Raw genomic sequence first — 22,868 nt, 5'->3', positions numbered from 1 at the left:
GTGTGTTTATATGTGTTTTAGTTATTTTTTCCTTGTGTTATTTGTTTCCAGTGATGTGTAATTCTTAAACTTTTCTGTGTCTTTCTAGATTATCCCTGGAGGTTTCCCAGCAGCAAAACGAATTCTAATGTCATTAAATGGCTTTACCTCCCTGATTTCCACACTCAACCCAACTCCATGTTCCTCACCTGTGAGTTCTGCCTCAGAAATATTCAACATTAAAGATGCAATATGTCAGATTTTCTGTCCGCTAGAGGTTGCTAGAGGCCTATTCAAAACAAAGGCATAGCTTGATGATGCCAAGTTTGATCGCAGAATCTTGGGACATGTGGTGTTCACCTCAACGGATGGTGCAAAAGAATAGGGATAGGATTTGGGAAGAAATCATGTTCATGGATGTGATTATTAACGTTACTGTAGTATGAAGCAGAGCAGGAGCGAGTGTTGTGGAGCTGAACGAGGACACTGGAGCGATTGCACAACACACACCTCACAAGCAGAGGGACTTTTATTATGTCACAGTTGCCGGCGCCGCTTCCGTTTTTTTTGGGCATGAGAATGAGGTAACGCAGCTCTGTTTATCATATTAGACACATTTGAGTGTTGAAAATTATGTTATAACTTTACTCTCTCTGTTCGCTCAGCGGCTGCTGTGAGACACTGTTACACACTGCAGTAAGATAGATTGATTTTTTGGCTTGTGTTGATTAATGGCATGCAATTAATTTTAAAACGTATTGTATAATGCAAAAAAAGTAATACTGTTACTAAAAATAAAGCTGCATCTGATTTTGCTATGTTAACTACTTCTCAAAATAGTGTTTTTCTCTGAGGCATGGTAAGGCATGGTACTCACGGAAAATCAAGAAAATTAAACAATAAGACTAAATGTGTTGAGCTATATAACAATAATTAGATTTCTGTCTATAAATATATAAAACAGTTCTTCCCTTGTCTATTAAAACGTGTAAATATTAAAGCGTCTTTGGTGTTTCCATGGTTTCTACAAAATAAAAGCGGAAATCGAGGGTAACGCGGGTATGACGCAATTGACAGGCGACTCCACACACGTCCCAGAGCCTTGGTTAAAATTGCAATTTTCTCACGATTTAAAAATAGTTGCAAACATTTGGGATATTGTTAATACTCAAGTGAACACAATATATAACAGTGGCCTAGTGGTTTTGGGATATTTTACTGCAAAATTCTTACATATTGCACCTTTAATGTTTATGTGTGTTGCCTTTTAACATTTGAGGTTTCACTGTTGTGTTTTGCTTCCTAGAAGGACATGTAAAAATGAAACGGCGGTCAATCTTAATCAATCCTCTTAGACTCGCAGGGTCAGACTTTTGACCGGCGGTGTAAGATATGGTCCGTTTTGGTCCAAGTTATTCTGACCCACATTTCTATTTCAATAATACCGCAATAACAGACTGCAGCAAATCACAGTGTTTGCAGTCTCTGACAGACAAAACCTAAGAAATAAATGTAAAAAAAAGGATTAAATAAAGTATTGTCGGTCAGTAGACATGGAAAAATACCATCAGCCTCGTTGTCCTCCATTTCCACCCTTAAATTAGTCTTCTCTCTCCTCTGTCTCTCTGATGTAGATGATTTCATGCTGCTGCTGTGTGCGTCGCTGCAGAGACAGGTGTTTGACGAAGAAAACAAAGCGGCCGTTCGCCTGATGGCTGGAGATAACGTGGAGATCTGCCGAGATCTGGACGCTGCATCGTTCAGTGTTCACAATCCAGTACCCGACTTCATTCACTGCAGGTACAGTATGCACTGCAATACGTACAACATACAACCTTAATGCATTTCACTGCTTTTCTAATATGTTATCAGAGAATTGTTGCAAACTACTAAGGGTTATGGGTAATATCACAGTAACTCAAAGAGCATGCAGTGCACAGATGCATACTTAAAAACTGTACTTCTACTTTGAGTTTTATATGCCACAACATAAAATAGATATGTAAATGAATGTAAATGCCACAACAATAAATAGCCATGTAAATTATATTATTGGTTTCTAATTAGTAATATAATAAGAGGTTTGCATTGCTTTGAATATTTTCCCTACATTACTGATAACAATGCTGGTGATGATTAATAGTATTATTATTAGTGCTGTCAAACGATTAGTCAAAATAAAAGTTTGTGTTTACATAATATATGTCTGTGTGTTCTGTGTATATTTTTTAAGCCTATATAAATACACACACATGCATGTATATAGTTATCAAAAATATATTATATTTATATATACAATATGTATATTTATATATAATATTTAAATATACATGTAAATATTTTAAAATACATTTATGTGTGTATATTCACATATACACAATAAATATACACAGTACACACACATATATTTTTTAAACAAACTTTTTAGATGTGATTAATCGTTTGACAGCACTAATTATTATTATTAATAATAACAATTATTAATATTATATATTAAATTTGTTACTTTCAAACTATATCTTTATTATTTTATGTATTAATATTATGTATTATTATTATATATTAAATTATGTATAATATTATAATGTTGATTAATTAATAATAATAATAATAAATATTATATATTCATTACTTTCAAACTATATCTATTTTTTTCCATACTGATATTATGTATTACTACTGTATATTATTTTTAGTTAGTGTTTCAAACTGTATTCTTTTTTATTATTATCATTATTATATTATTAGTATTAATTAGTATTACTTACTAAATTAGTTTTGAACTTTATTATTATTATTATTATTTAATGAGTTAGGTTATCTGGGTATTTTAGGCTTTTGAGATGAATATCAAATACAACTTGGCACATTAAAATGTTCTCTTTCTGATGGATGGATGGATGGATGGATGGATGGATGGATGGATGGATGGATGGATGGATAGATAGATAGATAGATAGATAGATAGATAGATAGATAGATAGATAGATAGATAGATAGATAGATAGATAGATAGATAGATAGATAGATAGATAGATAGATAGATAGATAGATAGATAGATAGATAGATAGATAGATAGATAGATAGAGTAGCAGTTTATTCAGGTCTTTGCTTGTCAGTCACTCTACGTGATCCTCTTTCTCTCACTTTCCAAGAATTTCCATGGATCATATTTCAGGGAAGGGAAAAATCCATAACGCACCATCACAGGCTCTCTCTGTCTGAGCTCTAACCCAATAAGTAGCTTTTAAGTATGGACTGATCTTTTTTCTACAAGGTGATTGATTTTAGTGGAGGAAGCATCTTCTTCTTGTGGTCCATCAATGCAGGTCCATATCACAACATCTCAGCTTTTCATCAAAGCTCTTAGCACAGGCCTGTGGCTGAACACAACATCCAGTGTCTACAAACAGCTTGTGAAGCCAGGAGGATGTGCTTTAACCTTTGGAGTGGCGGGTCTAAAGTGCATACCAAGACATGTGCAAGCTTTTAGTGTGCGGCACATTCATATACATGTGAAGGAATTGCTCGGGGTATCGATCTGCTCATTATGATTATGGCTGTCAGGATGTATGATATGATATATTATAGAGGAAATGAAGCATAACCGGTTGTGACATCATCTCATTTAAATAAATGATGGCTGCAATCCCATTTGCATGCTTCCACAGTGCACTTAAAAGTAAAGTGTCATTTTTTTTTTTCACTTTCTGGTTTGCTAGTTTATTAACTTATTACAATGTTTTTTTTTTTTTTTTTTTTACATTTTTTTATTTGAGTTCTATTATATTTTCAACCATAATGCAGAAATAAATTTGAATTGCCACAGTCAGCACATTATCTTAGGAGTCATTAATTACATTTAAATGATTTATTTTATTTTATTTTATTTTATTTTTCCCCCACTTTTTTTAAATTCTTTTTTACTTCCACAGTGCACTTAAAATTACAGCATAATTTTTTTCCCCTATTAAAATACTTTCTGATTACCACAGTCAGCGCATTATCTTAGGAGAAATTAATTAAAATTTAAAGCATTATTTTATTTTATTTTATTTTATTTTATTTTATTTTATTTTATTTTATTTTATTTTATTTTATTTTATTTTATTTTTTATTTTATTTTATTTTATTTTATTTTATTATTTTATTTTATTTTATTCCCCTGTCATAATTATCTTATGAAATAATGTTTTTAGTAACTGTGTAATTTTTTATTATTATTATTTTTTAATTCATTCTTCTCTGATAATTTAACATCTAGAGACATTTATAAATGTTTACAAACTGTATTATGGCTCTGTGGCCTTCCAAAACATTATTCTATTCCACTGAACACAATTCTTTCATAAAAGCATATAAATATTACCCCAAATCTGCATGCAGATTTCCACTGTAGTATGAGCTCCTTGGGTATATTACTGAATGCACTAATCTTGCATAATAGTCAGACAAACATAATTTACACGTTACTTTTCTGTTAACATTACTTTCTTTCTTTCAGGTCATACCTGGACATGCTGAAGGTGATCATGTTTAGCTACCTGTTCTGGTTCGTCCTGACCATCATCTTCATCACGGGCACGACTCGGATCAGCATCTTCTGCATGGGTTACCTAGTGGCGTGTTTCTACTTCCTGCTCTTTGGGGGCGATCTCTTACTCAAGCCAATCAAGAAGATCCTCCGTTACTGGGACTTCCTCATAGCTTACAACCTTTTCGTCATCACAATGAAGAACGTCTTTGCTGTGAGTGCAATCTGATACTATATAGAAATGCATACTTTTTCTGTTTTCAACCATAGTGTCGTAAATACTAGGACTGCTAGACTCATCATATTACATTATGAGACTATTTTATTCTATTTTATTTTCTATTTTAATGTGCTATTTATTCACTTTATATGCTTTAGACGTGTCAAACATCCACATTTCACATCATTATTGGGTTCTTTAATAAAATAATTGCATATACGTGATGTCATTGCATGATTACATAAATAAACAAACTAGTGATTTGGTTCAATGAAACGAACAGTCTGAAAGAACCAGATTTCAAAAAGGAATTGGACTTGAAAATGAAAATGGCACAAGCTTAAATAAAAAAAAAAAAAAAAAAAAAAATAATGCTAAAAATGAGTGCAAACAAATAAAAGGGAAATTATTTTCTATTTTATTAATAATTTAATTATGCATTTAATTATTAATTTATATTTTACTTAGAGTAATTTGGCCCTCCATAGATGACATCTAAAGCACATATTTATTAATTTAATTTATTTTATATTTTATTCCTCAATAAAACAACTATTACGTGTTATTTTATATTATTTTGATAAAAAAAGAATTATATGCTTTAAAATTAAATGCACTGCATTTTCGAAAGCAATAAACATATTTAGAGGCAAATGTAATATTTAAACAAACTAAATATTTAAGATTAATCGTGTTAACTGCCAAAAACACGAGATTTATCGTGATATATGTAATCTTTTGAGGGGCTAATAAATGCTTAAACAGAGAAAATATGTGAATCAAGAAATTAACATGAAATTATAATTGCTGTGGAATTAGTGCATTGTTGTGCATTTTTCTGGTGTTTTATGTTTTCACAGATTTTGGCGTGTGGTTATATCAAATCTTTGATGAAGAACAGCTGCTGGTTAATTCAGCTGCTCAGTCTGGCCTGCACCATAAAAGACTACAAAGGCCTACAAGGTAAGGAACAATTGTGTGGGTTGCAGTTGTGCAAAATATTGGGTTTCTAACCCTTGCTACATCACATATTGCAAAAATTGAAAAATACTTTGTAAGCATTTCATTCAAATCTCTAATGCGGTGTTTCCTGGAGACACAGCAACAGTTTAAAAAACATTTTCAAACTCTTCCTAATCAAACACAGCCAATTCAACTCATCGGCTCATTAGTAGACATTTGTAGAGACTCCAAGGTCTGAAATGGACGGGTCGTATAAGAGAGATGTCCAACATGTGCACTGTTGGTTTGGAAACACTGCTCTAATGGCTTCATATGTGTTTTCAGACCTGCCTAAAGCCTCGTCTTCACGTAAATGTGACCTGCCGCAGGATGAGGCCGGGATCATCTGGGACAGTATCTGCTTTACGTTCCTCCTGCTGCAGAGACGTGTCTTCATGAGCTACTACTTCCTGCATGTGGTCGCAGACATCCGCGCCGGACAGATTCTCGCATCTCGGTATGACGTGTTTTTGTTTGAGGTTTAATTTTGTATCTGCAGCTGATACATAAATGTAAGTACAGTATAGTTGAGACTTGTCATCTGTCCAGAGGAGCCGAGTTGTTCCAGGCCAGCATCGTGAAGGCTGTGAGAGCTCGTCTGGAGGAGGAGAAGAGATCCATGGAGCAGCTTAAGAGACAGTGAGAAACATTAATGTTCCATAATCTTTGTGTTTTATGGATGGGCATTTTTGTAAAAAAAAAAACTTTATTTTCAGCACTGATAGGTCTCGAAAACGAGTACTTGAGTACTCAGGGGTGGGGTGTATCCATCATGGTGATGATGATTATTTTTTTTTAAATTAAAACACTTATGAAAATTAATGTTGACAAATAAAAATATGACATAAAAATTAGGGCTGTCAAACGATTAATCACGAGTAATCGCATACAAAATAAAAGTTTTGAGTTTGCATAATATATGTGTGAGTAATGTGTGGAAATAATATGTATATATAAATACACACAAATTAATATGTATATATATATTTAAGATAAATATGTTATTTATGTACAAAAAATTTATTTATATATAATATAAATTATATAAAAATATAAATAAATACATATACTTGTAAATATTTCTCAAATATATACACAGATGTGTTTGTATTTATATATACATAATAATTACACACAGTACACCCACATATATTAGGCAAACTCAAACTTTTATTTTGTATGCGATTAATCATGATTAAACGTTTGACAGCCCTAATAAAAATGTGACAAAATCAAAATATTATAAAATATGAGTAGATTATCAATAATGCATCAATGTTTTCGAAAAAGAAACATTTAAAAGGAATAGTTGCATGAGGTGAAGCTGAAGAGTGAAGTCTGTTCTATATGACACGTCCTAGAGTAATCAGATATCCTAGATACACAACAAAAGTGTAACATTACAACTTGTATCTGCACAAAAGAATGCAAATGCAAGTGAACTTGAATTAAGTTACATGTGATCCAGAAAGTGTTACTCCCGTTGTGGATGTGCTCTTCCTGTAATTTCACAACAATCTATTGTGTTCTCATTTTAATGTTATGTACAGTACCGGTCAAAAACATTACTATTTTTAATGTTTTTGAAAGAAGTCTCTTCTGCTCATCAAGCCTGTATTCATTTGATAAAAAAAGAATATTATTACAAATTAAAATAACTGTTTTCTATTTTAATATACTTTAAAATATAATTTATTTTTGTGATTCAAAGCTGAATTTTCAGCATCATTACTCCAGTCTTCAGAGATCCGTTCAGAAATCATTCTAATATGCTGATTTATTATCAATGTTGAAAACTGTTGTGCTGATTTTTTTTTTTTTTTTTTTTTTTTTTATAAACTGTGATACTTTTTAAGGATTTTTAGATGAATAAATAGTAAAAAAAAAAAAAAAAAAAAAAAATTAAAATATAAATCTTTTGTACCTTTTAAAAGTTTGGGGTCAGTAATTTTTTTCTTTCTTTTTTTTTAAAGAAATTACTACTTTTATTCAGCAAAGGTGTGTTAAATTGATAAAAGGTGATAGTAAAGATTTTTTATTGTTTGAAAAGAATTCTATTTTGAATATATGCTGTTCTTTTGAACTTTTTTTTTCCAACATTTCTGAAGGAACATGTGACACTGAAGACTGGAGTAATGATGCTCAAAATTATGCTTTGAATCACAGAAATAAATTATATTTTAAAATATATTAAAATAGAAAACCATTATTTTAAATAATAATAATATTTCACAATATTACTATTTTTTTCTGTATTTTTGATCAAATAAAAACAGTGCAAAAGAGATTTCTTTCAAAAACATGTTTCCAAACTTTTCAGCTGTATTGTATATGGCAGATTTGCGCTGCACATCATGTACTTCACTGTAGTTTCATCTACTTTTATCAAGTGATCGACATCCCTGTGCGTTTTCCAACCTCGGGTACCATCCAAAAAGCCTCAATAACCAATTTAAAAAAAAAAAAAGAAATATATTTTTAAAAGTCATGGCAATCATCGTTTTCATGATCGATCTCTGCTGTCACGAGTACTCGTGCACATCCCTCTTGTGTTTATTTCTATATATTGTAATCACTATGATCATAAGCTCATTCTTTCTGCCTAAAATTAATACATGTTAGCTAACTGCATGGTTTCTATTAACTGTACTTTTCTGAAATGGACATTGCTTTCACACAGTCACCTTTAATAACAGATCCCTCTAAATTGTAATGTAGACACATGCTTTTTCTGTAAAGCTGCTTTAAAATGATATGTATTGTGAAAAGCGCTATACAAATAAATGTGAATTGAATTGAATTGAGTGTTTCACATAACTTAATTGCCTGTAATGGTCTGCAGTGGAGCTCAACAGTATTTTCTCTTTTCTTTGTTTTCTCCATGAGCAATTTGAAATATTCTTCACTAAGTGATTTTGGACCAAACCAACCAATTGTGTGTCATTTTCAATGTTGTTTTCTAATCGGGAAACACCACTGCTCAATTTATTAAATTACGCATTTATTTGATCAAAAGTGTCAGTAAAGACATTTATAATGTATCAAATGATCATCTGTTTCAACTAAATGCTGATCTTTGTATTCATCAAAGAATTCTGACAAAATGTATCACGGTTTCCTCTAAAAATTTGAAGTTTTCAACATTGATAATAATCATAAATGTTCCTTGAGGATCAAATCATCATATTAGAATGATTTCCGAAGGATCATGTGACACTGAAGACTGGAGTAATGATGCTGAAAATTCAGGTTTGCATCACAGAAATAAATTATATCTTAACTTATATTCAAATAGAAAAAACATATTTGAAATACTAATAATATTTCAGAATATTTCAGTTTTTACTTTATTTTCAATCAAATAAATGCAGCCTTGGTGAGCATAAAACCTCTTTCAAAAACATTTTACCGGTCCCAAAACTTTTGAGCAGTAGTGTGTATTACAACAATGTACATGTGTTATTTGATTTTATTATTATTTGACAGTAATGATGTGCCAGTAAGAGTGTCTCCACTGAATGCATTAACTTAGGATGGATCGTATAAAGACGCGGCAGCAGAAGTTCAAGAGAGGGAAGGAAAAGATGCTCAGCATGGCTCAGGTGTCCGGAGAGGAGCAGAAACTCATCCCACCTCACGAAAACGATGAAAATGATGATGATGGTATGATGTAGATCATGACAGCAGGAGACTGTAATTGGGATAAAATAGTGTCGTCTCTTAGAGACTTTATCAGCAGAACAGTAAAAAAAACAAGTTAGCATTCTGATATGAGTGTTGTGTATGTATTCAACTGGATATTATTCACATTTTCCATAAAGCATCGAGGAAAAGGTTTCACCGTCACTTCTGACGTGCTTTCATTAATGCTCTGACATTTCATTTGCAGAGAGAAAGAAAAACAAGGTGCAAAAAAAGCAGTGGTGGAGGCCTTGGGTTGATCATGCGTCCAGTAGGTTCCTCATACCTTCCTCTGATCTCACTGCTCCTTGTGTCCTTGACCAGAAGTCAGAGGATTCCCATACTGCACTGGGGCTCTGTCAGACCTCCAAGACAACAAACACACCCTCCAGATCTTAGACTTTTCTACATCTATTTAAGGCTCCGAGGCTGTTTTTGATTGTACACATATTAACCACCAGTGGTGCATACTCTAAAGTGGTCATATCATAAGGAATCGCAATTTCCTTTATCTTTGTAAAGGTTAAATGCCTTTTTTTGTTGTAAAAATAACACATTTCTGACATTTGAAAATGGAAAAATGTATGATATGATATATGCAGGGTTCGTACAGGGTGCTTAAAGTACTTGAATTTGACTTTTTGAAATGCAAGTCCTGGAAAAACCTTGAAAACAGCCATATTTATGAAAAGGTACTTGAAAAGTGCTTGAAATTTTGAAAGACAATATATATGAAATTAGTGTTTAATTGTATCGATAAAACAATCTTTTCATGCAAAATTAACACTACACCCCATCTGATATAGATATAAAGCCATTTTGCATGCGTGATATTTCTCATATAAATATCCAAGTATATGATATAGCTTTCATTCTTCAGGTCAATCATATATTCATGGGAAAAAAATCAGTTTGAATAAGGAAAGCGATATCTGTGTCATAATATCCTTTCAGTGGTTAAAGTTACCACAGTCAACGCATGTGCTGCACTTTATTTGTACCATTTAGTTTTATTAGTTTATATTTATTTTATATTTTTAGAATTTGAAAGATAATATATTGTTTGATAATTGAGATCTCTGATTGTAATTGCCTGAAAAGTCCTTTAAAGTCCTGGGATTTAATGTTACAGTATCTGTGCGAACCCTATATATGTTGTGTATAATACTGTATGACCACTTCATGAAATGCAAACACAATAGTGTTTAGTAGGTTTTAGGATTTATGATGAAGTTAATTAATGACTTCCATTTGATGCCTTAAATAGATCTATACAGCTGCTGATAGAAAAGTTGACGATCTGGATAATTCTGGCTTGTTGTCATGTGACCGTATGAGTAGGTGAACGGAGCCGTGCAGAAGAGAATCACTCTGCTTTTTTAATATCCACCAGATACTCTGTTGTGGAAAAGAGAGTGATTTTTCTTCATCTCACACACACACACACACACACACACACAAAAAAAAAAAAAAAACTGAATCAATGTGAGCTATGATATTATGGAATAATTCATCCTTAAATGAAAATTCAATCATCATATTTATATATATATATATATAATACACAAAACTAACAAAGCCTAGCAACTAGCTTAGGACATGCAAGCAATGTGCTAAATCACACTAACAATGTGTTAAAACATGCTAGCAATAACAAAAGGCCATTACAACCCGTGGCTCAAGGGAAGCAAAAAAAAAAAAAAAACAAGAGACAAATGCAAACCAAGATTACAGGCTCAAAGTAAAACTTTATTGATTACAACATTAAAGCAATACTAATTTATAAAGCAAAAGAAATAAAGAGATTAATGACAATGTCTCTGAAACCATCAGTGATATCAAAGTGCATGGCTGAAAATCATGCTAACAACAGGCTAAGAGCTAAAACATGCTAGCAACATGCTAATTCATACTAGCAATGTGTTAAAACATGCTTATTCATGTTAGCAACATGTTAATACACGCTAGAAACATGCCAAATAATGCAAACAATGCATTAAAACATGTTAACATGCTATGGTAAAACATGTTAATAACATGCTAATTCATGCTAGCAATGCGAAACATGTTAACAACATGCAAATTCATGCTAGCAGTGTGTTAAAACATGCTAGCGACATGGTAAAACATGTTAATAATATGTTAATTCATGCTAGCATGCGTAACATGTTAACAACATGCAAATTTATGCTAGCAGTGTGTTAAAACATGCTAGCGATAACAAAATGCCATTACAACCCGTGGCTCAAGGGAAGCAAAAAAAAAACAAGGGACAAATGCAAACCAAGATTACAGGCTCTAAGTAAAACTTTACTGATTACAACATTAAAGCAACACCAATTTATAAAGCAAAAGAAATAAAGAGATTAATGACAATGTCTCTGAAACCATCAGTGATATCAAAGTGCATGGCTGAAAATCATGCTAACAACAGGATAAGAGCTAAAACATGCTAGCAACATGCTAATTCATACTAGCAATGTCTTAAAACATGCTTATTCATGTTAGCAACATGTTAATACACGCTAGAAACATGCCAATTCATGACAACAATGCGTTAAAAAATGCTAACTTGCTATGGTAAAACATGTTAACAACATGCAAATTTATGCTAGCAGTGTGTTAAAACATGCTAGCGATTACAAAATGCCATTACAACCCGTGGCTCAAGGGAAGCAAAAAAAAAAACAAGGGACAAATGCAAACCAAGATTACAGGCTCAAAGTAAAACTTTATTGATTACAACATTAAAGCAACACTAATTTATAAAGCAAAAGAAATAAAGATTAATGACAATGTCTCTGAAACCATCAGTGATATCAAAGTGCATGGCTGAAAATCATGCTAACAACAGGCTAAGAGCTAAAACATGCTAGCAACATGCTAATTCATACTAGCAATGTCCTAAAAACATGCTTATTCATGTTAGCAACATGTTAATACACGCAAGAAACATGCCAAATAATGCCAACAATGCGTTAAAACATGCTAACATGCTATGGTAAAACATGTTAACAACATGCAAATTCATGCTAGCAGTGTGTTAAAACATGCTAACGACATGGTAAAACATGTTAATAATATGCTAATTCATGCTAGCATGCGAAACATGTTAACAACATGCAAATTTATGCTAGCAGTGTGTTAAAACATGCTAGCGACATGGTAAAACATGCTAAAAACATGCTAATTAATGCTAACAATGGCTGAAAAATGCTAGTAACATGCTAATTCATGTAAGCAACTAAAATCTGTTAGAAACATGTTAGCAAAAAGTAAAATAGTGTGTGCTGTGTCAAACAAAACAAAAACGTAACTTTAGTCAGCTTAAAAACTTTGGCAAATTATCTTTCATTGAATGTAAAAGAGCTCCTTTTGATTTCCATGGAGAAAAAAAAAATCTGGTGTGCTTTTAAGTGACAGGAGGGTTAGTAAATTTTCATTTTTGGGTGAACTAACTTTTCTTAAATCCTCTTCAACCATCTCTCTTTATGTCCTATTCAACAAAGAAAGTGCTGAAAAGAAAACCATCAAAAAGCAAATGAAATGCCTTCAAACTCATAGTCTTGGTGCTACAGCGTGTGCTGTGAGTTTGTGATATGGGTGAGATGGCATTTACTTTGTCTTCGTTGATGTGCTGATCTCAGTTATCAGCATGATACTGAAGCACATGTTTTGTATAGTGATTAGAATGCTGATTGTTATTGAGGAAAACCTGCCTGGTTGTACCGTGGTACAGTGATGGTATCAGACGGTAATACCATGATACATGATTGAATATGGTTGCCATATTCGCATACTATGGTATTTACATGCACTCCAAGGTACTGCAAAGACTACCATAGTATTACAATCATGATCCAAAAACCCATGGTATTACTATTGCACCATGTTTTAAAATCACGGTATCACCATAGTATGTTTTTTAATGAGAGACCCTCTAATCACTATAGAAAATTGTGTCTTTTTTAGAGCTTTATAGGGCCAATATTTGGTTTTGTCACTTAAATAAAGCGTTTTCCCAGCATCCTCCCCTTCCCTCCCTCTCCATTGTGGCTCTTCTGTTCAAGGACACAAGGCAGTTTCCTTATTCCAATTACTGCTTTTCTATGCAACTGTGAAACTGCAGACACAGCAGTGTTTCCGAGATGTTAGATGACTGACTAACCCAACTAGATATATAAAACTGTTTTGTTGTTGTTGTTGTTGTTGGTGGGTTTTTTTTTGTGGGTTTATTTTATGGTAATTGCTTTTTTATTGAAATGTATAAAATGGGATATGCAAGATTTAATCTTTTAATCTCAGTTTTATTGTTTTGTTTTGGTACTGCTTTACAAATGTTTGTTTTCAGATTTAGACCGTCAGGTAAGTTTGATCAAGAGATTCATTGGTATTTTCTCAGCTGCTCTGATATGTAAAACTTAATATTGTCAATATTGAACATTTTCGTTCTTGATTTATACACACACACACACACACACACACACATATATATATATATATATATTTATATATATATATATATATATATATAAGAGAGAGAGTAATGAATCATCAAAAACATAATTTTCTATGATTTTCTATGACGCTCTCTTCTGTTCCTCTCTCAGTGGTTAGAAGTGGTGATTATTACCTATTTGAAACTGACAGTGAAGAGGAAGAGGAAGAGGATGAGAAAAAAGATGAAGAACCACCCAAGAGATCAGCCTTTCATGTGAGTGAACCACTGCTGGTCTGCAGAGGAAAACAGACTGAACTTCTCTGGTGTCAAACTTATAATCAAAATTCAAACTTTTTGTACAAATGAAGAGACTTGATTTTTAACCCTTTAAAGCTTGGACAAATAAACTTTCCTCATTGATAATCAAGTAAACCTAAGTTGATTTAGTCCAGTAAATGTTCTTCTTGAAATTTTACCAATGATACAAAAGTTATTCTTACATTTACTTTATAAAATTCAGTAAAGATTTTACAGGAAAAAGATACGTGAACCACGAGCTGAAGGGTTGGCGTTTTTACATTTATACTAAAAGGCCTTTTACTTGCTATAAAAATGAAAATTATCAATCAGACGATAGAAGACATGTAGCAGATTGTGTGCAACAGGTTTTTCAGCAACTTAGAGGCCTTAGAAATTTGCATATCCAATATGATACAGGCTTTTTAGGGTTGCTTTGTTAAAGCTCAGGAGACGTAGTCACGATTAATTATTGTTCGTAAACCCCATTTTCAGAGTTTAAAAGTATATTCAGTAAGGAAAAAACTGTAGAACAGGACTTGAATGTGGGTATTCGCAGATGTTTTGCCTAAAATTCAATCTTAGAAATAAAAATGATCACAGATAATATAGTTATCATCCATTCAGAGTATAGAGCTATAAAATTAATGAGAAGCAGGAGACTTTAAAAACTCCAGTTACTCTATTTATTCTAAATTAAAGGCACAGTATGTAATTTTCACCAATAGAGGTTGCTTATTCAAAACAAAGGCGTAGCTTAATGACGCCTTGATTTTGTGGAATTATTTTCATTATTTTTTTTTTTTTTTTTCAAGTCTACAGCCAGTTGAAAAAATTCAGGACGGTCCCAAAATCTAAACTGTTGTCCCAAATCCCGAATCTGGCCCTGATTGTCCTGAAAATTATACTAAAGCAAAATCTTGAGAAGTTATTGTCTGATAAAAACTGTCTGGCGGCTAGGCGCGAATTTAGATATGCATGCCCTTTTTGTTTTGGTTTTAAGCCTTGATGAAGAGAGCGCAAGCTGCTGCAGCCGCGAGGAGGACAGTGATGCACGCGTAAAAATGCGATTGATTGTTTGCAGCACTGTGTACAATAAAATACTTCACTACACAATTATTTTGTTATTTTCGTTTAAGCTTATCAGCGTTAGGCTATACAGAAAGGTCTGATTTATGCACTGTTACTTAAAACAGTCTTTTTTTTTCTTTTCACAATGAAATTTGAGTTCATTATTTTAATGTTTTTTTTGTGGCAGACTACAGACTAATGACAGAGAATCTTTGAATAAAAATATGTTTAGTTCAGGTGTCAAACCCCAAACATATATTTTAATCCAAAAATCTTACATATTGTGCCTTTAAATAACAATTTAAATGAGATTGCTGTGATTTTTCTTTTAATTCCCAAAAAGCCTGTCTCAGAAAATTCCCAGAGCATCTGTTGCACAAGTTCATCCATCTTTTTAATTACAAACCTTGTATTAATTGTTCATCTGTTGTTTGAGTGTTGTAACTGTTTGAAGGGCTTCAGGATACTGATGCTGTGACTTTCTCCTGGTTCTTTCTCCTCTCAGCGAGCCATCAGAAAGTTTGCTTCAGCCCTCGTGGCTTTACCCAGATCAGTCATTAAACTGCCCAAAACTGTTCTGCAGTATTTAATCAGGGCGGCCAAGGTACCACCGCAGGGAACGGGTCATCTCTGTTTGATCTGTGTTTGGTGATGGTGTTTTATTGTAAGATTTCCATTCCATGTTGTTCCAATTATGTTTTACTGTATATTTGTAAATATAATGAGATTGTAAATAATATGAAATGGTGAAATATGAACTCCTTCAAGGATGCATGGAATGGAAATGATTTAGAGGTGTTGTTCATTGTGAATGTTGTGTCTTTGTTTGCTGTGGTGTTTTTTGGGACGGCACTTTTTTGTGTTTAATAATTTAATTGGTAACACTTTACAATGAGGTCCTATTAGTTAACATTAGTTAATGCATTAAAATGCACTAAAAATACAACTGTTCGTTGTCAGCTCAGGTCTATTCAATTATATTAAAAGATACAACTATGATTTTAATAATGTATTAGTAAATGCCAAAATTAACATTACCTAAAATAGCTTTAGAAGTACTTTCTTAATTTCTTTATTGTTAATTTAATTAACTAAATTTAACAATTGGAACCTTATTGTAAAATGTTATCATTTAATTTTGTTGCTAGAAAATGATGTGATTTGCTCCACTGCATTTAAGAAATAGACCACAAAAGACATGAATTTACACAAAGCGTTCACACTGAATATGAATCATGATATTAGTGGAGCAAAAAATGCTGTCTTTGAATTTTCCATTTTCTTGTGTAACCTGGATTCAAACAACTCAATTTAATCTGATAATTGAATAAATACACATCAATATCCATGTATATGCAAGTTAAATATGTAAATGGTTTTTCAAAGATTTGGAAAATTCAGATTGAAAACAGTTGTTTGTATGCAGTGTGTGGATGTGCTTGTCTATCCAAGTCAAATTCAGCCTTTTTAGGGGACAAAATACAAACTCATGATCGAAATTCTTAAATCATGGGTTAAATGTCAACTGGTTTCCTAAAATGGCTGAACACGTTTGTGTGTTTATGTCCTCGTGCAACACTATACTGTTCATTAACGGATTAATTTATATTGATGTTGCTTCGTAGTTTGTGTATCATACCTGGATCACCGACTCTAAAGCAGCCCTGAAGGAAAGAGGCAAAGGGAGTCGTTATTTCTGGAAGCGATACGGTCGCAGGCACAGAAAAGACAAAAAAGAAGGTACAGCACTCTTTAACATCTGTAAATTTGTGGCCATAATTATAAAGTTGGTCTTAATGGACAAGCAACTTCTTGTGTGTAGGTCATGTGGCGATAGAAGTCGGTGAAGAAGAACGTCAGAGTTCAGAGGAACAGAAAACAGACGGACCAGGTGTGTTCATGGCACACGTTTTTTTTACCACTTCATATAAACTTTAGACAAACATCAAAATGTAAACGTAACTTTCTACTTCCTGTAGACAACATCATCAAGAGAGTCTTCAACATCATCAAGTTCACCTGGGTGCTGTTTCTGACCACTGTTGAGAGCATCACAAAGTGGCTGAACTCCGTCTGCAGAGAATACATCGACATCTCCACCGTCCTGCGCATCGAGCGCTGCATGCTGACCAGAGAAGTCAAAAAGGTTCTCTGCAAATGGTTCTACCTATAATATATATAGTGTGTGCAGAATTATTAGATACATTGTTTTTTCAGTCAGAGTTAAATCTCTTTTTTTGGCTCACTTTATCTGTAAAAGAAAATTATGCTCACCTGAAAATAAGGCTTTTTTCATTTCCAGCCCTCATGAACAATTATATATCACTTATAAATGATTAAATGCAAAATTAATAGTAGTTATTAAGATTCATGTGATAAGTTGTGACTGGAAAAAAATATGTTCAGAAAATCAGCATGCCTAATAATTCTGCACGCGATGTATTGGTCTGTCACTGTGTATAATATAATTTAATGATGGAAATTGATTGCAAAAATTTGCTGACACTAATTCAATGTTAAATTTAATATTTATAATATATGTACCTAAAATGCAATGGTACCTTTTGGATCTAAGTTGAAACCAATAAATAATCCAAAATTTGAATGAATCAGCATAGCTGGTATCAGTCCAGAACTGATCCCCTATATTCTTTGTCCTGCAGGGAAACGTGCCGTCCCGTGAGAGCATCCATGTGTACTACCAGAAGCAGATAAAACTGAGTGGTTCTCGTGAATCTGGACTGGACCGGATCAGCGAGGAGGATTCAGGCTCGTACAGAGCCCGCCGCAGACGGGTCGGACACAGTCTGGATTCCTTCGCCTCCAGAGACAGCATGTCCAGGTGTTCATCCGTGACTAATATTATTTTAGGTTGAATCACAAAACTCAAAAAATATATAGGTTGTATTTCATCCCAAGAATTCATTTTTCATTTTTTTAACATCGAACATCATCTTTTTTCATTGCATTATATTTCCACTCATCTGTCCATCTGTCCATCCATCAGTGCATACACCGAAGCCACCATGCTGTTTTCCCGCCAGTCCACCTTGGACGACTTGGACGACATGCCTCAGAATATTCCCAAAACCAGCGAACGGGCTCGTCCCAAACTGCGCAAAATGTACGGATTGGATATGTCCAACTCCTCGGCGGACAGCGGAAGCAGCGCCATATCCAGGTGCTGAACTCATTATCATCTTCATCACATTCATCCTCACCCTCCACACTCCCATCACACTTTATTTTTTTTTTATTTTTTATTGTATTTATTTTGACCTCAGCTGTTTTATAATGCAAACATGCTAATGGAAAACCTGAAAAATAATGCAAAATAAATTAAAATATTAACTGATATTTACACATTTCTGTTTTATCTGGCCGACTACTACTGATGATCTTGTGGAAGAAAAGCACCCAATATTGTGTTTTTACATATGTTTTTTTTATACAGTATGAATATATATATATATATATATATATATATATATATATATATATATATATATATATATATATATATATATATATATGTATATATATATATAATATTATGTACTATGTGTATTATTTTCTTTAAAAATATACATAATACATATAATATTTATATAAAATTTTGTATTATTGTAGTATAATATTAAGCATTATTGTGTCAGTAAGCAGAAATAAATACAGTAAAATAACTGGTTCTACATATTATTGGACATTTATTGGACATTTTGGACGTATTGGACATCAATTAACCTCTAAACATAAAAAATATGTCAAAACATCTTCAGAGATTGTTCCATAATTCATAGATTGATATGTTTATAGTGATTGTAATATGATGCCGTTTCCACTTCAACTTGTTTCCTGTTTGTGTTGTTTTTTTGTTGTTTTTTTCCAGTGAAGCCACTCAGTGCGTAACGCTGTTCTCTCGACAAGGCACCAACGACACCATAGACGAGGCTGAGGACGAGCGAGACCAGGTGGAGGACAAGAAGGAAAAAGCAGAGCCAGGGCACCGAGCCAGTGAGGAAGCAGATCATGAGGAAGTGATGCTGGAAGAGACGGCTGAGGAAGTGGAAGAGGAAGTCCAATGGGATTTGGTAGATCCAGAGGAAGCAGTCGAAGATGTTCAGGTTCCTCAGCTGGAGAGTGACGAGCACCAAAAGGAAGAGCAGTGTGTTACTGAAGATGAGGAGGGAGAACAGCCTTTCCAACAGGACGAAAGTGGATCATCAGGACCGGAGAACGTGCAAACAGATGTGGTCAGCGGGCAGCTTATTACTCCAGACACAGACGCGCCCAACACCTCAGACGCTGACGTGCCGCCCAGCTACAGCAAAGCCGTGAGCTTCGACCGTCTCTCTGTGAGCGACGAAAGTGACAGTGATAAACGGCTGATGGTGATGACACCCGACAGCAGATCCGATCTGGACGACCCTCTGCTGCCCTCCATGACCACCGAGCTGACCGCCAGCGAATTGCTGCTCAACAAGTGAGTCATTTTGCACAGGTTTTGTCTTGATTACATGACGGCTTATTTAAAAAGGGTCTGTTGTATCAAGAAGTGGCATAAATGTGGTAGAAAATCCTAGTACTGACATAATATCTTATTTAGGGCTATCAATAGATTCAATTTTGTTTTTAATCATGATTAATCGCACACTTATCATGAAATTATTTTAATGCGTTAAAGGTGCCATCGAATGGAAAATTGAATTTACTTGGCATAGTTCATAGTACATTGAAAAGACATACATTAAGTTTCAAACTCCATTGTTTCCTCCTTCTTGTGTAAATCTCATTTGTTTACAAGACCTCCGAAGAACAGGCGAATCTCAACATAACACCGACTGTTACGTAACAGTCGGGATCATTAATATGTATGACCCCAATATTTGCATATGCCAGCTCATGTTCAAGGCATTAGACAAGGGCAGCCAGTATTAACGTCTGGATCGGTGCACAGCTGAATCATCAGACTAGGTAAGCAAGCAAGAACAATAGCGAAAAATGTCAGATGGAGCAATAATAACTGATATGATTCATGATAACATGATATTTTTAGTGATATTTGTGAATTGTCTTTCTAAATGTTTCATTATCATGTAGCTAATGTACTGTTAAATGTGGTTAAAGTTACTTACTGTATTCACGGAGACAAGAGTCATCGCTATTTTCATTTTTAAACACTTGCAGTCTGTATAATTCATAAACACAACTTCATTCTTTATAAATCTCTCCAACAGTGTGTAATGTTAGCTTTAGCCACGGAGCACCATCAAACTCATTCAGAATCAAATGTAAACATCCAAATAAATACTATACTCACATGATCTGATGCATGCATGCAGTATGCATGACGAACACTTTGTAAAGATCCATTTTGAGGGTTATATTAGCTGTGTGAACTTTGTTTCTGTAATGTATATAGAGTCGAGAGCTCGGGGGCGGGGAGCGCGTGATTTAAAGGGGCCGCAACCTGAATCGCGCATTTCTAATGATGCCCCAAAATAGGCAGTTAAAAAAATTACTTTAAAAAATCTATGGGGTATTTTAAGCTGAAAATTCACAGACACATTCAGGGGACACCTTAGACTTATATTACATCTTGTAAAAAAACGTTCTAGGGCACCTTTAAGGATTTTGATGTTAACATCAACAGCCCTAATTTTATTACATGCCAGTGATATTTTTAGTATTGTTTATATATTATTTGTAACATGGGCTTGTTCAGAAATGAGGAAGAGTAGAATCCAAAAACAGCTAAAAGGCATTTGTTAACAAAACATAACAAAAGTAAATCCAGGCAAATGAGATGAAGGAAAAACAGACATAGGGCAAGGCAGGCAAAACTGAACTGCACACAATACAACCATTAAGTACAACACCAAGAACAGAGGAAACACTGGGGTTCACATTCTCAAGATAACAAGAGCTGGAACAAGGAACAGGTGTGAGTAATGAGTTGCTATAGAGACTAACAAAGGTAACTGTGGAAAAAAAGAAAACAGGAACTAATCACAGGAAGTCAAACAGCAGGAACAATAGGAACAAAAATACACTTCCAAAATAAGATTCCTACATTCCAAAATGTCCTTTAAGTCAAGACAGGGGAAATTAGACAGGATTGTAACACCATTCAATAACTTGAAATGAATTAATATTTTCAATTTTTATTTTAATTTTAGTATATTTTTTTGTAATTCTGTTATTTTATTAGGTTTTGTTTTTTAAAAAATATTTCCAGATAGGTGTGTAATTTCAGTTAGTATTTTTAGAGCTTAAACTAATTGCCTTTTTATTGCCTTTAACTGAAATAAGTTTCAGTTTTGTATACAGTTATAATGTTTTTATATAATAGTTATATCTAATACTTATATCTTTATATCCTTAATATTTATTATAATATTTTGTTATTTTAATATGTATACTTTTATTATTAGTTTTATTTCAATTAACAAAAATGGTTTTAATAGTTTTAGTTTTGGTTTATATAACAACACTGCCACAGTACGTACTACATCCTCTCACCATCAAAACTAGTACACAGTAGGTGTTATAGGTATGATTAATATGTGACCAGCTACGTACGGTCATTTAATGTCTGTTTTCCCACTGTTATCCAGAATGTTCTACGATGAGGAGCTGGAGAATTCTGAGAGTTTCTATCAATCCCAACCGCTGGGCCTGCAGCTGTGTTATGCTCTCTATAACCTGCTGGTGGCGCACTCTGAGATGGTCTGTTACCTGGTCATCATCCTCAACCACATGATCTCGGCTTCCATGGCGACGCTGGTGCTGCCCATCCTCATCTTCCTGTGGGCCATGCTCTCTGTTCCTCGGCCCAGCAAGCGTTTCTGGATGACGGCTATCGTGTACACAGAGGTCAGGGTTTGTTTTGGGTAAATGCTGTAGAAATGACTTCTGTATTGTGGGCATAGATTCTGGGCAGGCCCAATTAAAAATGTATGTGCACATTTTAAATCATTTGTAAATGTGTTTTTATTTCCTCCAGGTCACCATCGTCATCAAGTACTTCTTCCAGTTCAGCTTTTTTCCATTCAATCAGAATGTGGAATTCAGCAGGACGAAGCCGTACCATCCGCCTAACATCCTCGGTATAGAGAAGAAAGATGGATACGTGCTCTATGACCTTCTGCAGCTGCTGATGCTGTTTTTCCACAGATCCATACTAAAGGTTCTTATGTGCCACATAATGTTCAACTAATAGCAGTGATGCTTGACTTCTTAAAGGCAGTTGCACTAACAAACCTCTCATGCATAACAAAAAATATGCTTTATTTAAAATAAATAAAAATGTCTTGTGTACTGGGCAGAATAGGTCTGGTTAGCATATGCAAATATAAATGCAGAATGCATGCAAATAAAAAAGCTAAATAATTATATTTCATTAGTATAGTATATGTAAGGTACAATCCAAGGCTAGCTGTGCGTTAAACGATTTTAATGCTCGACGTGGAGGCAAAGAACCACCAGGATGCAAAGCATTTAACACGGCTATGAACTATCCTGCTTATACCAAGGTCATTTGCCAGCACTGACAACTTAAAGCTATTATTGATGTTTGCTGCGCAATATTTGACTGGAAAGGTAAAAATGATGGTTATTTTAATCAGTTATGGCTCCTTAG

At 33.7% G+C, this 22,868-nt stretch overlaps 1 protein-coding gene across 5 annotated transcripts in view; it reads left to right on the top strand.

The window, feature by feature from the left end:
- The window catches only part of LOC137002469 (piezo-type mechanosensitive ion channel component 2), a 101,285-nt gene that overhangs the window by 64,103 nt on the left and 14,314 nt on the right, over positions 1-22,868 (top strand). For 4 of the 5 annotated variants that reach the window (XM_067362150.1, XM_067362147.1, XM_067362148.1 and 1 more), the window contains exons 23-40: positions 89-190; positions 1,614-1,779; positions 4,485-4,728; positions 5,595-5,697; positions 6,022-6,193; positions 6,286-6,375; positions 9,269-9,399; positions 9,626-9,688; positions 14,028-14,131; positions 15,732-15,830; positions 16,852-16,966; positions 17,049-17,117; positions 17,206-17,372; positions 17,890-18,068; positions 18,234-18,407; positions 19,116-19,709; positions 21,844-22,102; positions 22,233-22,415. In XM_067362150.1, the coding sequence (XP_067218251.1) occupies positions 89-190; positions 1,614-1,779; positions 4,485-4,728; positions 5,595-5,697; positions 6,022-6,193; positions 6,286-6,375; positions 9,269-9,399; positions 9,626-9,688; positions 14,028-14,131; positions 15,732-15,830; positions 16,852-16,966; positions 17,049-17,117; positions 17,206-17,372; positions 17,890-18,068; positions 18,234-18,407; positions 19,116-19,709; positions 21,844-22,102; positions 22,233-22,415 (3,014 nt within the window). The remainder of the gene's footprint in view (positions 1-88; positions 191-1,613; positions 1,780-4,484; positions 4,729-5,594; positions 5,698-6,021; positions 6,194-6,285; positions 6,376-9,268; positions 9,400-9,625; positions 9,689-14,027; positions 14,132-15,731; positions 15,831-16,851; positions 16,967-17,048; positions 17,118-17,205; positions 17,373-17,889; positions 18,069-18,233; positions 18,408-19,115; positions 19,710-21,843; positions 22,103-22,232; positions 22,416-22,868) is intronic. The other variant, XM_067362149.1, reaches the window with a different exon arrangement.

The sequence above is a fragment of the Chanodichthys erythropterus genome, chromosome 16 (assembly GCF_024489055.1).
Source record: "Chanodichthys erythropterus isolate Z2021 chromosome 16, ASM2448905v1, whole genome shotgun sequence".
NCBI classification, from domain to species: domain Eukaryota; kingdom Metazoa; phylum Chordata; class Actinopteri; order Cypriniformes; family Xenocyprididae; genus Chanodichthys; species Chanodichthys erythropterus.
Note: the sequence above shows the minus strand (reverse complement) of the source record. Positions and strands in the feature narration are given on the sequence as shown.